At 43.9% G+C, this 17,301-nt stretch overlaps 1 protein-coding gene across 2 annotated transcripts; it reads left to right on the forward strand.

Annotated features, from left to right (window-relative positions):
- The first annotated feature begins 250 nt into the window (after positions 1–250).
- LOC133660475 (uncharacterized) lies at positions 251–7,856 on the forward strand. Of its 2 annotated transcripts, none has more exons than XR_009827824.1 (2): positions 251–740; positions 7,530–7,675. XR_009827824.1 is itself a non-coding variant. In XM_062064001.1 (2 exons), exons 1-2 carry the CDS (start codon positions 3,747–3,749, stop codon positions 7,854–7,856), a joined length of 1,896 nt encoding a protein of 631 aa, XP_061919985.1. In that variant the 5' UTR covers positions 3,216–3,746. The 2 variants fall into 2 exon arrangements, 1 of the variants encoding a protein (XP_061919985.1); XM_062064001.1 differs by lacking the exon at positions 251–740 and adding an exon at positions 3,216–5,315 and having other exon boundaries at positions 7,530–7,856.
- The last annotated feature ends 9,445 nt before the right edge of the window (positions 7,857–17,301 follow it).

Consider the following 17,301-nt stretch of genomic DNA (forward strand, 5'->3'; position numbering starts at 1 on the left):
TTTCTAGGGCTAATGAAAATGCAGCTAGTGACGACGAAGGCTTTAAAACATGTTTAATAGACGAGGCCAAAGGTTTTGTTAAGTTTTATTTAATCTATGTGTTTAAAACAATTGCTTTTTCCTTGGTTTGGGTTTGAAAAGTAGGGTGCAGTCATTTCTGTTAAGCAGCTGCATCTGTGAAATACTAAACAATGCCTTCCTGTGTTTTGTAGATAATGCATATGTTTAAGAGCTATTTCTTTATTCATAATCATGTTTGAATCAGCTCATTTCTTTCCTTAATTTTACTCTGTATACTAGTTTCTCTTTGTCTTCAGATTGCCTGGTTAGATAGGGTCGTAAACCATCAGGAATGTGAACACAACCCCCAAGTCTCTCTTCTTATCAGTGTTGGGGGGAGGGGAAAGGCGGGCTTTCTTTGTGTGAAAAGAGTTGCTTTTGGCCTGTGGAATGCCAGATCAACTTGGGCTACGCATTTGGATGTGTTGTTCGAGGCTGGTCTCTATTCTCAAATATTTGACAATAAAATTAGAAAATACCTATTCTGTGATTGGTGTATATTCGAGATCAGTTTATGTGTCATCTAAGTAACTTGGGACTGACCAGCGTTTTACATCCCACTTGGAGGAACATCTGGTCAAACGCAACAATTTGGGGGCTCGTCCGGGATGACACGCTGACAATTGGACCTTCTCTTGCAATCTTCTGGACAGACTCACATGGCCAAAACATAATTCAAGGTAAGCAGAACCTTTCTTTTTAGATAAAATCTGCATTAGGAGTCTGCCCAGAAGTCTGTAAGTTAAACACTGCTTTGTACCGCAGACACAGAATGGTGATTTTGATAGATTGATTGCATTTTTGCCGAGCCTGCCATTGCATTAAAATTGTAAATAGGTGGTCAACTCACGCCATTGTGTCTCGATTACCGTGACGGGCAGTTTCATTGACGAGTGAACTAATAGTTGGGTGTGGCTCACCCTGGGTAGTTGGTCGCCGCCTAAAAGAGTAACGGGTTAAAGGCCCTCGTATGATATGGAGGTTAGAGGCCTGCATATTGCACGATAAATTGCACGGGTTAGAGTTAGAGGCTCTAGCTGCGTATTGTACGAAAAATTACGGGGTTAAAGGCCGCCGTATGGTTTGTGGGTTAAAGGCCTTCAGGGGTTCGAGGCCCTTCTGAAAAAAATAGACACAATGGCCACTGAGTGTGACAGACAGGAATGTGATGGCGGTCGGGGAGGAATGTGATGAATCATTACTGTGTAATGATCAATTGAATGGACGGTTGTCGACAATAAAATTAGCAAGTAGAGTTTAAAAAGAAAAAAAAGAGAACGTTCCTTGAAAGGGTTAAGAGGGAGTTTACAATACTCGAAAAGTTGTGAACTCAAACGTCAGGTAAAATAAAAAATAAAATAAAAAAGTAACTGGAAGTTTTATGGTAAAGTGAAACGCAGAGAGAGTGCTTACGTGTGTGTGTGTGTGTGTGTGCGTAGGGCTGTAGGCACTTGCTTGTGTGTGCGTGAGTGCTTACACGTGCTTGTGTGTGTGTGTGCGCTGGTGAAAATGGCCAAGGAGTGTGACAGACAAGAATGTGATGACGGCTGGGGAAAATGTGATGAATGGTTATCGTTCAATGATCAATTGAATGTGCTTTTGGTAACAATGGAGTCCGCGGGGAGAGACAAAAAGGAACGAAGTAAAGTAGTTAAGGAGATGACTCGAGCACAGGGCGAGGAACCTAACGGGTTAAAAGAAGGCTTACAGAACTTATGTGCTCGAGAATATAAGCGTTTGACGAATGAGAAAAGGAAGCTAGAGGGAATTCGAGTAAGCGGGAGTTACATGGAAAAAAGAAAAGCTGCTAAAGAAATGAAAACAATTGAGATAAACATGAAAAAATGGATTGACTGGTCTTTCGCCTGTCGCGCATGCGCAAGACAATTCAAACGACCCGCCCAGACTTTGACTAAGCCACCGCCCTATGACGTAAAGCCGGAGGCGTCTTTATACCCACTTTTGACAGTCACAGGAGGAGCCCTGGTGGTCGAAACAGAAACAAAGCTCTCTGGTCCACCCCCTACTCCTGTGACAAATGAGGGCGGTGCTCACACAGCCTCTCTAAGATTGAACCCTCCTCCAAAACTAATGCTGTCTCCTGAGTGTAAATCACCTCTGGTGCCTAAGCCCCAAAATAACAGCCACCCAGCGGAAAACCTCCCGAATATGCCTAATCTTACTAGACAGCAGATAATGCATGAGTCAATGCAGAACTCCTCACTTTACACGCCAGACCATTTTGTTGCCATAAACAAATGCCCTCCCCCAGTAGATGACAGTCTCTCACGTGCACATCAGACATTCTCGAACAACACACAACAGAGCCAGACTTTGTGGTCTCCTGTAACTGTTAATGGCTCAATGGAAGGCTACATTGACCAACACCCACATGAACCACATGCATACAACACACAACAGAGCCAGACTTTGTGGTCTCCTGTAACTGTTAATGGCTCAATGGAAGGCTACATTGACCAACACCCACATGAACCACATGCATACAACACACGCTTAAAAAAAAGCTGGAGGGACACGCATATCCACTTTTTCCTGATAATAGCGGCAGATTCCAATATAAGCCTTTTGCTGTTGCAGACATACAGGCCATCGTTGACAAACTCCCACCTGTGTCTGAAGGTGGGAGTCTTTGGCTTAATACGTTAGACAAACTAACAGCAGGATACACACTCTCAGTAGGAGACTTTAGGGGCATTTTGTATCGTTGTGTTTCCACGCAAGATGGCCAAAACATGGAACAACAAGCAGGATTAATGGCTGAACCTCAGACCCTGCCAATAACACCATACATTCACGACATAGCTACTGCTATGCGCAGTCTCTTTCCTCTTCCGTGTCAAAATGCCACACCCACTTATCAGTGGAAAGATGGTGAGTCACCTTATGTATTCATAAGTCAAGCTAAAGAGCAATGGTCACGTGCTACAGGTGTGCACCCCAGTAAAGAAGGGGAACACCGACAGTTTTTTAGACGAGCCGTACTTGACGCAATGCCAACTGTGGTGAAAAAAAGGATGGATGCTAATCCTGATATACCAGGAGCTGACGGTGCTACCTGGGAGAGGCACCTTATCCACCACATGCAGAATTGGACTAAGCAAGGTGAAAATGATAAGGCAGAGGACAGAGCAGTAAGGAAACAACTCCTTAATTTACAAATTGATGTAGCAAAAATGTCTAAAGACCCTAAAGGTCACAAATCTGCTAAAGTGTATTCGGCAACGGGTGAACTTGCTTTTGAACTACAAAAGATGGAGGAAAGAATCCTCAATAAACTTGAAACCAGACCCTCAGGCTCAGGTGGTGGACGCGGCGTTTCAAAGTCAATCCGGGGAAGAAACTGTTTCAACTGTGACCAGCCTGGTCACTGGAGCCGAGACTGTCCGAGTATTTCCGAACAGGAATGGTTCCGTCGTGCCGGCAGACGAACACGAGGTCGTGGCAGAGGGCACCCACAGCAGAGCTCCTCCCAACAGCAGCCACAACAACAGCAACAATACCACGCCCCCAGGTCCGCCTTAGCGCCTGGCGCCTCCGCCTACTTCCTGGGTGACGACGTGGACCAAGGGGGGGTCTTCTGAAGCTGCCCACAGCAGGAGCCACAGCAGGAAATACAGACAGGCCCCCTGCTGGACATAGTTGTCAATGGACAATGTTATCAGTTCATGATTGACACTGGCGCTACACATTCACTTTTGAATGCAGTAGTTCCAAAGAAACTGTGTGCTTCCTTTTTAAAGGTTGAAGGCTTTGCTGGGGTCACAAGGATGTTACCTGTCACCAAACCACTTCCGGTTCAGATTGCTGGACACTCGCTAAAGCATCCCTTCGTGGTTGATCATCACACACCTTGCCTGCTCGGTAATGATCTGCTTTACAAACTGTACCCTGACATCCAATATCGCACAGAAGGAACCTTCCTGGTGTTACCTGACGGCACTATCACCAAGCTGCGACACCACTATAAAGGCTCCTCCATGTTTGTGCTCATGCCTCAACCTGAGGTACCACAAATGGCGGACATCTACTGGACACGCCTCCTCCCGGAAACAAGTGAAGGACAAGGGCTGCTCCTGCTCTTCTATCAGTGGAAGCCCTGGCTGACCGAGCTGCGTCCGTATGTACCACCACCTGATCCGCCACATGTCACCTTATATTATGATCGCCAATCTGATGAAAGTTACCAAGAAGGTTTTGACACCATAGCAGGGAAAGAGTGGCCTTTGGCCTACACTCACATCTATGCTGGAGCTCAGGGTGTGTCCGCCCATGTCGATTTCACTCCTCAACAGAAAAAATGGTATAAAATGGACGCTACGGCAGTCCCACATTGTTCTCTTGCTCTTTGTCCCGCCTACCAAGCCAAGGACTTGGGTCCAATGACAAAACAGGGAGTATCTGCCACTGATTGGGTAGACACCCAAATACCACACTTACAACATTCTGACTCAGTTGATATGTTTCGTATCTCCTGCTCTCAGACTGCTGACCTCGGGGTTCTACAACATCTTCAGGTCGCTCGAGAGCATGGGCAAGAACGAACAGACCATCCTGAAGCTGCTGACATGTTAAACACCCTCCCACTGACCGTTTGGTCTCAAGGTCCCACAGATGTTGGTCTTGCTGTCAATGCGTCCCCTGTCTCTGTCAAAATTGACACCAGTAGTGTGGTACATGTCAGACAATACCCACAAAAACAACAAGCCATAGATGGCATTACAGATACCATCTCAGGCCTTAAACAATCTGGAGTATTGGAACCCTCCAACTCTAAATGGAACACACCTATTTTGCCTGTTCCAAAAACTGGCACCTCTGTGTACCGGATGGTACACGATCTTAGGGCCGTTAATGACGTCACAGTGACCCCTCCCATACCTGTTCCTAACCCTTACACAGCACTCACCCATCTGACCACTGCACACTGTTATTTCTCTGTCATTGACCTAGCGAATGCTTTCTTTTGCATCCCTATCGCTGAATGCATCAAACATGTCTTTGCTTTCACCTTTCAAGGTCAAAAGCTGCAGTACTCCCGCCTCCCACAAGGTTGGAAACTGTCGCCTGGCCTTTTCAACCAGCAATTACGAGACGATCTGGCCTCAGTGGAGCTTTTTGACGACACATTTGTTGTCCAGTATGTAGATGACATACTCATCGCTGCTTCTTCTCCTACCTCATGCCTGGCGGCCACCCTAGCTGTTCTTCAGCGTCTGGCCTCAACAGGATACAAGGTCTCTCGTAAGAAATTGCAGGTTGCCCGTTCCCTTGTTCATTTCATGGGGCGGGAGATCTCCTCAACGGGGGTCTCCCTGTCCCCTGACCATCGCCAGTCTATCCTATGTCATCCTAAACCTTCTTCTGTCAAACAATTACAGTCCTTCCTTGGATTGGCTGGTTTCAGCCGCTCCTACATTCCTTGTTTTTCCTTGAAAACAGCTCCTCTTCGTGCCCTCCTCCGCACTGCTGGAGTCCGCAACTCAAATGCTGCCCTCCAGTGGACGGTTGAGGCCGAACAAGCTTTCATTGACCTCAAGCAACATTTGTCTTCTGCTTCTGCCCTTGCAGTACCAGACTACAAACTACCCTTCTACTTAGATGTTTCTGAGAGTGAAGGTACTGCTAACGCTGTCCTTTTTCAGAAACCTGAAGGGGGAGGTATAGGGGGAACGCGTTGCGTTTTAACCTACACCAGCATTCTGCTTGACCTATCTGAACTTCGACATCACACATGCTCGCAACATGCTTCCACTTTGGCAAAACTGATTGACAAAACGGCACACATTGTCATGGGACACCCACTTACAGTACTGACAAACCACACTGTCATTGCATATGTATCATCACATTTGTTTACCATGACGCCACTCAAACAACGCAGACTCATGAAAATTTTGCAACAACCTCACATAACTTTTACACACGAAGGAATCAACATGGCTGATAACATAAATAGTGGAGAACTACATCACTGTGAGGAGAGAGTTGCTTTGACTGAAAAGATAAGACCAGACCTGTTGACCACACCCATCCCAGGCTCCCACTGGCTGTTCACGGACGGCTGTTGTTTCAGACATCCTCTAAAGGGATTGCAGGCAGCTTGGTCAGTGGTACAGCAGTCCAGCTCAGGAGAATGGGAGACCTTGGCCACCCAGACACTTGACGAACAGCTGTCGGCACAAAGAGCTGAACTTGTGGCTTTGACAGAAGCCCTAAAGCAAGGAAAAGACTACGAAGTGACTATCTTTACAGACTCGGCTTATGCCTTCATGTCAGCTGTCATTGACCTTCCTAAATGGAAGAGAAATGGCTTCCTGACTGCTGAAGGACATCCGATTAAATACAAGACAGAAATGGAAGCACTGGAAACAGCGCTGCTCCTACCTAAAAGGATAGCTATTGTCAAGTGCAAGGGACACAGTAAGGAAAAAGGGACAGTAACTGATGGTAACAACTTTGCTGACTCCGTAGCTAAGCAAACTGCTGGCTATGACAAGACTGGAATTATCATGACTGCCACTGCCTGCCAGACAGAACTCCTACCTGCCCTGTCTGATAATGAAATCAGAAAACATCAGGAGCAGGCCTCACCACAAGAGAAAACTTTGTGGCTGAGAAGAGGCGCTAGACAAGACCCGACAGGTCTTTGGCGAGGGCCAAATGGTCACCTGGCCTGGCCCCCAGGAATTAGACAAAAAATGCTCCGATGGGCCCACGGTCCCGGACATGTGGGGGCAAAGCAAACAAAAGCGAACTTGTCACTATGGTGGCACCCCTATTTGGAGAACATTGTGGACAACCACGTCAGATACTGCGATATCTGCCAGGACTTTAACCCCAGACCAACACTGAAACCAGAAATGGGGACTTTCCCCATTCCGGCACAAAATGGTGAAGAATGGACGATCGATTACACTGACATGATCAATCCGGTACAAGGGAAAAGGTACTTGCTAACTTGCGTTGACAATTACAGTGGATGGCCGGAAGCAACTCCAACCTCAAAAGAGGATGCAAAATCAGTAATTAAATGGCTTGTTAATGACCTAATTCCCCGACATGGTTTCCCCAAAAAGATTAGGTCAGACAACGGCACCCATTTCAAAAATACTCACCTAGCCTTGGTCGAAAAGGCTCTCGGACTAGAACACAGGTTTGGTTCGGTGTACCATCCTCAGTCCCAAGGTAAGGTCGAGAGAATGAACCAAAACATCAAGACAAAATTGGCAAAAATCTGTGCACAGACCAAATTGAAGTGGGTTGACGCGTTACCATTGGCTTTAATGACCATCCGAATGTCCATGAACAAAACTGGTTTTTCACCCTATGAACTGCATTCAGGTCAGCCCTTCCCAGGACCAGCTGCCTCCCTGGAAGGAAGAATCAGCGTAAAACCAAAATGGTACTTTGAACAAATTCAGAATTTGTGTAATAATTTCTCTGCACAGATTCGTGGACAACAATCCACTCCTCCAGGGACCCTCCCTCCCGTAGAGTGGGTCAAGCTCAAAGTCATCAAACGCAAGTGGACGGAGCCCAGGTGGACTGGTCCCTTCAAGGTCGTGGAACGGACGTCTCACGCCCTTCGACTAGCTGGTAAAGGGGACACCTGGTACCACCTCTCCCTCTGCACTCCTGCTGAAGAACCTGATAGATCACCAGCGGATGTCATTGCTGACATAGCCACATCATCTGCCCCACTCGACCCCCTAGCAGCGCCTTTTGAGCCTGAGGCAGCTGAAGAAGAACGGGAGCAGAAAACGACTCATTTTTAGTGGGTGTGTTAACGAAGTAACACACATAAGGGGTGATCGTGCTAGTAACCTCTCCCCCTCTAGGTCATAGAAGAGCGAGGCTTTAATTACACACACATAATCCTACAGCCCAGAAGACGACGCTGAGAGAGAGATTTTCTACCTATATTACTCTTTTTAACTTCTATATTGTATATCCTTATTTGAGACCAGCCTTTATACTCGAAGTTATCCAATTTCTCTTGCTTGTTTTCAGCATAACTATCTGTGTCGTTATATTAAGTGAAAAGTTTGATGTTTATCCCCGTTTCGTTACCTGAATTACTCTGATTTTGATAGTCGAAAAACAAGGATGTTACGCCCAGAAGTATTTCCTGACGGATTGGTGTTTAGGCTTGTTCTACTGTTCTTGTGCCTCAGTCCTTCCTTCCCGACGACAGTGACTGACAAGTGTCTTAGAACATACGGCGGACTTGAAATAGACTGGGTTAGGGGGGACAGCAAGACTTATTTTTTTGACCTGTGCAGTGTGATTAAATGCGGGGGGAAAAATAGTTTGTACCGTAGTAGTAACCTCTATCTTTGTGACGACATAAAACTGAATCATTGGTGTCGGAAGCAGACAACATACTCTAGTGGGTGGTGCCCCTCATGGACGAGTGTAACCCACTACACAGGGCCCTCTTTTTACCATTACCGCCTACCTCTACTATTACAAGTTATTCAGAGAGGGATGACCTTTCAGAGGAATTTTGATCGTTCCCAGAATCCCCTTGCACTTACAATTATCGGAATGGGTGTTGTGCCAAGTCCCTTTTATGTTGTTTTGGGGGTTGAACAGGCTGGTACGGACCCTAAAGGGATTATTAAAATTAATATCCTTGAGAGGGCATTAACTACCTTTGCCCCCTCTGTAGCACCTAAAGTGCCACTCCACCTCGGTGACGTTACAAAAGCTCTCACATCTGTGTATACTAATGACATCACCACTGAAGACCTGGTAGCTTTGACCTTAGGAGCAGGTGCAGGCAACCTATGGCTCAGGTGGATGACTAGCATGGCTAAGAGCCAAAACCTGGGTGACTGTGTTGCTTGTTCCGCTGGACGTCCTTTTCCCCACACTTACCCCGCCCCTTTTAAGTTGACTGACATAAATGGCTCAAACTGTCTTATTTCCTTGTTCTCTGAACCCACGCCACCAGGGTGCGATTTGTTGGCTAGTGTGTACCCTCCTGTTGACAATTCCACCCGACTTCTTCCATTTGTGGCCCAAAAGCTGAATTACACGTGTTTTCAATTCAAAGGACCCTCTTCGTCCCCCAACAAATTGGGTGATATTAACCCTTCCTGGTGCACCACACTGATAGATGGCTCAAGGATAGGCCCTTGGGCACGAGCTGACTTATTCTGGTATTGTGGGGAGCACAGATTGTACATTAGAATCCCAAAGTCATCCGTAGGGCTTTGTGCTATGGTTAGACTGGTGACCCCACTCACCCTAGTGGGTACCAAATTAACTCCCCTTGTAACTCCTGTCTCAGCGGCCTCTCTAACTTCTCGCCGACGCCGCCATGTTTTATCTCGAAGGAGTGTAAAGGGCTCCTTTGATCTGATGAGAAACCCTGATGGTGTTTACTTTGATGCAATTGGACAACCAAGAGGGGTCCCCTCACAACACAAATTGTGGTGTGAATCCTGTGCAGGTTTCGAGAACCTTCCTATCATTGGTGCTATTTTCCCTGTGACTGCTACTAAAAATGTTGAACGCATTAACTATGTTTTTTATAATCTGTTGAGACTGACCAACCTGACTCGTGACGCCGTTGAGGGACTTGCTGAACAACTTGCCCCGACCTCTCTCATGGCCATCCAGAACCGCATAGCCCTTGACCGCATCCTAGCCAAGGAAGAAGGCGTGTGTGCAATGTTTGGTGACCAATGCTGTACCTTCATTCCTAACAACACTGCACCAGATGGCTCAGTTCAGAGGGCCTTAGAGGGCCTCCAGGCCCTGTCTAAGGAACTTACTGAAGTTTCAGGGGTCTCTGACCCCTTTAAAGATTGGCTCCAAAGCACATTTGGCAGGTGGACTGACCTAATTAAGTCTGTCCTGGTCTCCATTGGAGTTTTCTTGGCCATTATAGCCTCTTGCGGTTGCTTTATCGCCCCTTGTGCTAAGTCTCTATGCACCCGCATCATTGTTAGAGCTGTAGAAGGTCAACCCCACCCTGTTTCTGGGCTCGTTATGTCTTTGAAGGGGGTCAAGCAAAATGGAGACTTTCGAGAATTGTTGATTTCCTTCCCTGACCATGACGACATTGACGTGGACTCCCTCCATCTGTCATCCATGTAAATATGCTGTTGTTTTATTGCTAGCTTGCTCAAAGAAAAAAAAACTACAGCACCTACTTTAATGTGGGGCGTGCTTTAGAGGTGTTGCTCTCGTAGGAGAGATCTTTTGGATAAGATCTGAAGGGGGATTGTAGATAATGCATATGTTTAAGAGCTATTTCTTTATTCATAATCATGTTTGAATCAGCTCATTTCTTTCCTTAATTTTACTCTGTATACTAGTTTCTCTTTGTCTTCAGATTGCCTGGTTAGATAGGGTCGTAAACCATCAGGAATGTGAACACAACCCCCAAGTCTCTCTTCTTATCAGTGTTGGGGGGAGGGGAAAGGCGGGCTTTCTTTGTGTGAAAAGAGTTGCTTTTGGCCTGTGGAATGCCAGATCAACTTGGGCTACGCATTTGGATGTGTTGTTCGAGGCTGGTCTCTATTCTCAAATATTTGACAATAAAATTAGAAAATACCTATTCTGTGATTGGTGTATATTCGAGATCAGTTTATGTGTCATCTAAGTAACTTGGGACTGACCAGCGTTTTACATCCCACTTGGAGGAACATCTGGTCAAACGCAACAGTTTGCAGATGAAATGTTTAGGGAACTGACGCGTCCAAAACTTCTTCCAACTGTAGGACTGCCTCCAACTCCAAAATTAGATTTGAGGGACGTCCGGATGCGAGGTAAGTCATCTATTATCAAATGTAAACGCAAAAGTTGTGTTAGTAAAGTAAATGTTATTCATTATGATAACCAGGATGTGTTCTCTCACTCCCGCAAACTCATCAAATGCCGCCAAAAGGTGTTGAAAACTAACAACGCTATCCGAGCTGCCGTGTTCAATTAGCCTTTCATTAGTAACCACGCAAAAGTAGTCGTGCAAAGTTATTCCGTTTATTCACTTCATGCAACCACATTCTACTTGGATAGCTTGCACTTGCACCCACTATAGTCTCTTTAGAATGTAAGAGTGCCAAGTCCTTGTTCACAGTGGTAGCACTTGTGTGCCAAGTTCCTGTCAGCCATAATGGTTCTGAATATGAAGTTCCACATTTCAAATGCAGTAATAAAGGCACTACCTAATCCACTTTTTATGTTTGATATAATGAAAACGGTTCATATTGTTTTATTTTTGATACTAAGAATACATTTAATTTTAACTTTCTCAGGGAATATTAATTTTGAACTAATTTTATATATATTGCATTCTTAAAATTTAAAACTGTTGTTGTCATTATGAAATGGTTTGTCTTTTTATATTGTTTATGTATTGTTGGCAGGTTGAAAATGGCTCAGCGGATTTGGGTGGCGAAACCAACGTTTAAACGGCACCGTATAATAATCATCAAAAACGCACGAGACAAGAACTTCGTTTATGCGGTCACACCACACAGCTGTGAGCGCACCTATTTTTATTAGCACACACAAATTGGCACAATCAACCACGGACGCATTTTAGCTGTGCGTGTCAGCCTTCAATAATGAAAACAGGCGTTTAGGCAATAAAAGACAACCAGGCCAAACGCAATAATTGAGGGGACATCTTAACATGTATAATGAAAACCTTAATTAAGCGAAAATATGATTGATTCGATTACTCGATTAATCGATCGGGATATTCGATACCATACTCGATTACTAAAATATTTGATAGATGCAGCTCTAGCTGTATGTACATATTGCATCATTATGCCTCATTTGTAAGTATATTTGAGCTCATTTACTTCCTTTACTTTTATCCTCTTTGTACATAATTTAGTTTTGCATGTCTCATGACGCATTATCTGTATGTAATATTGGCTGCATTTCTGATGGTTGTTTGTGTGCCGTGTTGTTCCAGACCACAGCAAACATTACCTAGCTCAGGGGTCGGCAACCTTTACCAATCAAAGAGCCATTTTGACCCGTTTCACAAATTAAAGAAAACAAAGGGAGCCACAAAACTCTTTTGAAATTTAAAATTAAATAACACTGCATATAGTTTTTTTTGCTTTCTGTTATGTATAAACAACTATAATGGGTTACATTTATGAAATCAACGAACGACTGCAGAGAAAATGAAATCAAATTTCTGCATGCAACAAAACGTTTTTAACTCCGAAAAAGACGTCGGGTTGAAGGTTAAGTAAAATACTTAATGTCTATTTAAGTCCTCCTTGTAGTAATGAAAAAAAAACACCGAACTTAAATTATCCACTGGCAGAGAACCAAAAATGACATCCTCTCTCTCTGTGCCGTCATCCTTTTACTGGCGCCGTGCAGTCAGCTGCCAACCTGAATAATAAAATGTCTATTTCACTGAACAATTAAAAAATGTGAATATATGCAAAATTATAGGAAATTAAAATATTTATCATACTTGGTCAATGTGATTTCTGCTCCTGAACCGCAGCGCACAGCGTCTCCACATCAGGGCTGTATGACGTCACCTTTATCTTCACACAGGATTGTAAGCTCTCATCTGTGAGGCGTGTGCAATGTTTGGTTTTAATAAAGTTCATGTTGGAGAACACCTGCTCACATACATATGTGGATCCAAAGATCGACAGGACTCCAAGTGCATACTTTTTCATGTTCACATAAAAATCGGGGATAGCGTTCCAAGTTTCGAACACAAGTTTGTCTGGTTTGGGGAGGTTTTCAATATCACACCATTTGTGATTCTGAGCAAGAATGGCCTTCTGGCGTGAAACATCTTCAAGGTCCGCTGTCAGGCGCTTTAACTTGGACACCCACATGTCCTTGTCGGCTATGTCAGCCAGTTCCATCTCAAGATCAGGTGGACTCACACCTGGAAATGCTGTCATATTATCAGGTGGACTCACACCTGGAAATGCTGTCATATTTAACAGGGATGGATCGAGGCTGAGGGGAGTGACAGGGAAGGATAAAGGGTTTTTTTTCCTCTCTGAACTCACTGAATCGTTTCCCAAACGATGTTTGCATTGCAATGACTGCAGAATGTAAACACTCTAAATTCACAATGTGAGCTTTTTTTGAACTCACTCAAACTGGGGAAGTGTGACAGTGTACCTTTCTGTAAATGTCTGGCAAGCACTGTCAACTTGCGCTCGAATGCCAAAACCTCCTCCAACATGTGCAAGGCTGTGTGTCCTTTCCCCTGAAGAGCTGTGTTTAGCGTGTTCAGGTGCGCTGTCATGTCTACCATGAAGTGTAGCTTTTCCAGCCACTCTGGCTGTTCCAACACAGGATATGTGAGCCCTTTGCTGCCCAGAAAGGTTTTCACCTCTCCCAGACACGCGGCAAAGCGTTTCAGCACCTCGCCTCTGGACAGCCACCGGACTTTGTTGTGCAACAGGAGATCAGAATATGTGCTTTCCAGCTCGTCCAGTAACGAACGAAACTGACGGTGATTTAAACCTTTCGCCATCATTTTATTGACAATCTGACAACATTCATTACGTCTGTGCATTCCGGAGGAAATGTTTGAGCACACAGTGCCTCTTGGTGCAGGATGCAGTGAAAAGTCAGCAACTTTCTGTCCAGCGACTTCTGCAGAAAAGCCGCAAAGCCCTTGTGCTCTCCAGTCATACTCGGTGCCCCGTCTGTAGCCACTGATACCAGGTGGGCGGTGTTTATTTCTTTGACTCTAAAACAATTCAAGACAGCCTCACAGACGTCCTCCCCCCGTGTTTGGCCTTTTAGTGGTATCAACTCAATCATTTCTTCCTGTGGCCCAGCAGAGTTTACATACCGGCAGAATAGCGCTATTTGTTCAATATCACCTTTGTCTTTAGATTCATCACAGGCAATTGAGTAGGCAACAGCTGAATTGATGTCTTTAATTTGCTGTCTGGTGATGTCTTCTGCCATTTTTATGGTTCGGTCTTTGACAGTCTTTGCAGAGAAGGGCATATCCTTGATTTTCTGCACAATTTCACTCTTGTTTTTAAAGTCTGTGAAAAGATGTTCTGAAATCTTAATGAAGGATTCTTTTAAATATTCTCCATCTGTAAACGGCTTCCCGTGCCTTACTATTTCCGGAGCTGCAACAAAACTAGCATATGTACTTAGGGATGATGTTTGATAAGAAATTATCGAGTTCGAGCCTATTAGCGAATCCTCTTATCGAACCGATTCCTTATCGATTCTCTTATCGAGTCCAGATAGGTTGTTGTATATGGAAAAAACCCCACAATATTTGGTTTAACAAATCACTTCACATTCTCTACTGCTCGCTACTATAGTATTACCATATCTGAGTTATTGTGCAGAAATGTGGGGAAATAAGTACAAATGTGCGCTACATTCTTTAACCGTGTTACAAAAAAGATCAATTAGACTGATACATAATGTTGGATATAGAGAACATACAAACACTTTATTTATTGAGTCAAAAATATTAAACTTCGATGATTTGGTAAAATTGCAAACAGCTAAAATAATGTGGAATTAAATGATGGAATGGATTAAGTACAGAAGTTAAACATTGTACTGATATGATCCAGTTTAAGAGGTTGTTCAAATGAATAGTGCTTACAAAGTACAAAGAAGAAGAATTTTGAGAAATACTTTCAACCTTATTGAAAATAAGATATTCTTCATCTCAGTATATTAATAATGACTGAATTAATTAATTACATATTACAAAACTGTTGTATATACTAATTCACAGATATTTTATTATAAAAAGGTCAGTAAATTATGTATATATTTGTAAACGCTATGAAGTGAGAAAGGGGTAGGATTAAATAAGCTTTACTTCTTCCTACTCCTGTAAAGTGAAATGATATGAAACTGTGATGTATTATGATGTGGTCGCATCATGTTTTGTTTAGTTATGTTCGGTCAGTTTTGGACTTCCTTAGTTGTTTTGTGCACTTCGGGGGTTTGTTTTAGTCACCATGGTTACTTATGATTTTCACCTGCCTTGTACGCACACCTGTTGCTCATCAGAGACTCTATTTAAGCCTGCCTTTTCTGGTCACTCGTCGTGGCTTCATTGTTTGCATTTGCAACAGTTACGTTGGCATTCTGGTTTTCGAGCTCATGATTTCTGTGCTAAAGTTACCTTAGCTTCTAGTATTCCTGTGCTGAAGTTACCTTGGCTTCTAGTATTCCTGTGCTAAAGTTACCTTAGCTTCTAGTATTCCTTTGCTAAGTAAGTTTTTGCTTTAGCTTCTCGTGCGAACGGCACCCTTTCCTTTTGTTCCGTTCCTGTCTGTTGTAATGTGTATGATTTATGAGAAATAAATCATCTCCTACCTGCACGCTTTCGTCCGGAGCCGTCGGTTTTGCGTCCCGGGAACGAACCGCAGCACGCTGCACCCCACCGTGACTAATGACTGAGCTATGTGACGTCATTTCTTGTGATGTCTCACGGGGCATTTCTTTTCGGGATAAGATTCGTTCTCAGGGATTCAAATAAAGAACCAACTCTTTTTCTTTACTAGTGGTCTCGATAACGGGTACCGGTTCTCAAAAAGGGATTCGAGTCCGAGGACTCGGTTCTTTTCTTATCGAACAACCGGGAAAACCGGGTTCGAGCATCATCCCTATATGTACTTATATTTGCAGACTTCATCCACTTCTTGAAGTGATTTTTGCTCAAATCAGCCTTCCGTGTCAGTTCTGAAACAGCTTTTTTTCTCTCATCTCCATCCGGATAATTTTTAGCAAATGCTGCGTGTTTATTTTGGAAATGTCTTGCGACATTTGACTTTTTGTTGTTAGCGAGTTTCTCATTGCATATTAAGCACACGGGTAAACCAGTCTCGTCAGCAGTGAAAGCAAATGCATCTGCCCACGTAGCATTGAACGTTCTGTTTTCTTCAGACACTTTTCTTTTCTTTGAATTCTCCATAGTAAGCCTACCTGGGGTGGAAAAGTTCAAGTAACCGCACACTGGCGGGTGTCGCACATCGGAGGTTGTGACGTGTATCAAGAGCGACAAAAATGTGTTAACACATTTTATAAGATCGCCATAATAATCTTAATAGAATTACATTTTGAAAATGAATTAACTAAAATCATATACATTTTAATTAAATACTTAATTATTTTCAACAGCTGTGTTATGGTTTGCAGAGAGAGATGACGGCTCAGACACCAGAGGGCAGTAATGTTCAATGGTTTATTATATATTTAATTTATATATATATATATATATATATATATATATATATATATATATATATATATTAATAAACTATAGAATGGTGTGTGACAAAATCCAAGAGTGTGTATGGTGTAAGACGTGTGACGGGACGCACAGCTCGCCAACACAGGAACAAGGGCAGACGCTGGAAGGACAAGGAAGAACAATGAAACACGGAGCGAGACACGTAGCGAGAGAGAGAGAGAGCAAGAGAGCATAAAGCTTGTGTCGGCTTACGGTACAGAAGACTATTTCCAGGTGCAGGTGCGCCGATTGCCGGTGAATGATTGCAGCTGGCGGCTGCTGCAGGACGGAGACGCGCGCGGCGCGTTTCTGGATGTGTGCGGCCGTGTCCCGAGGTTTGACGAGCAGAGCGCAAGAATGAGGGCGCATCCCAATGCACCCTGGCGGTGACAAACTGAGCCGATTCAAAGTGATCAAAGAGCCGCATGCGGCTCTGGAGCCGCGGGTTGCCGACCCCTGACCTAGCTTGCCAAAGATTGTACTAAATCTATTAAAAGAAGACAGCCGGTCGTTTCCTTGAACTTGGACACACACATCTATACCTTTGGCCATTAAAAGCCAGTCATTTCCGGGAGTTATCTCACCTTCTGAGTAGCCTCTAATTTACAAATGGTTTCTAATGTCGTAAAAATGTGTAGAATAAATATTAAATTTCAACATTTCCGCCTGCGACAGAGTCATTTTGATAGTAGGCTATTATAGCTAATATAGATACTTACGTCATGGGTTGCCTTCATTATAAGACTTATATACGGCTTTTCATTTTTCGCGGCTCCAGACAGATTTGTTTTTTGTATTTTTGGTCCAACATGGCTCTTGCAACGTTTTGGGTTGCCGACCTCTGCATTAAACCTTGTAAACATTGCATTCCTGGCTAAAAATACATTTTAACACAGCGAGACAGCACCCTCTGGTGGGCAACAAATCGTAGTAGTAAATTGTACATTCAGTAAAATACGACAAAAAATACATTTACATCA

Source organism: Entelurus aequoreus, linkage group LG11, assembly GCF_033978785.1.
Source record: "Entelurus aequoreus isolate RoL-2023_Sb linkage group LG11, RoL_Eaeq_v1.1, whole genome shotgun sequence".
Taxonomy (NCBI): Eukaryota; Metazoa; Chordata; class Actinopteri; order Syngnathiformes; family Syngnathidae; genus Entelurus; species Entelurus aequoreus.

Excerpts from the sequence above, each read along its gene's own strand:
- LOC133660475 (XM_062064001.1), top strand. The coding sequence starts at position 3,747 with ATGATTGACACTGGCGCTACACATTCACTTTTGAATGCAGTAGTTCCA. Across the intron at positions 5,316-7,529 it reads TGGCCTCAACAGGATACAAG|ATTCGTGGACAACAATCCAC; the intron begins GTCTCTCGTAAG and ends TTCTCTGCACAG.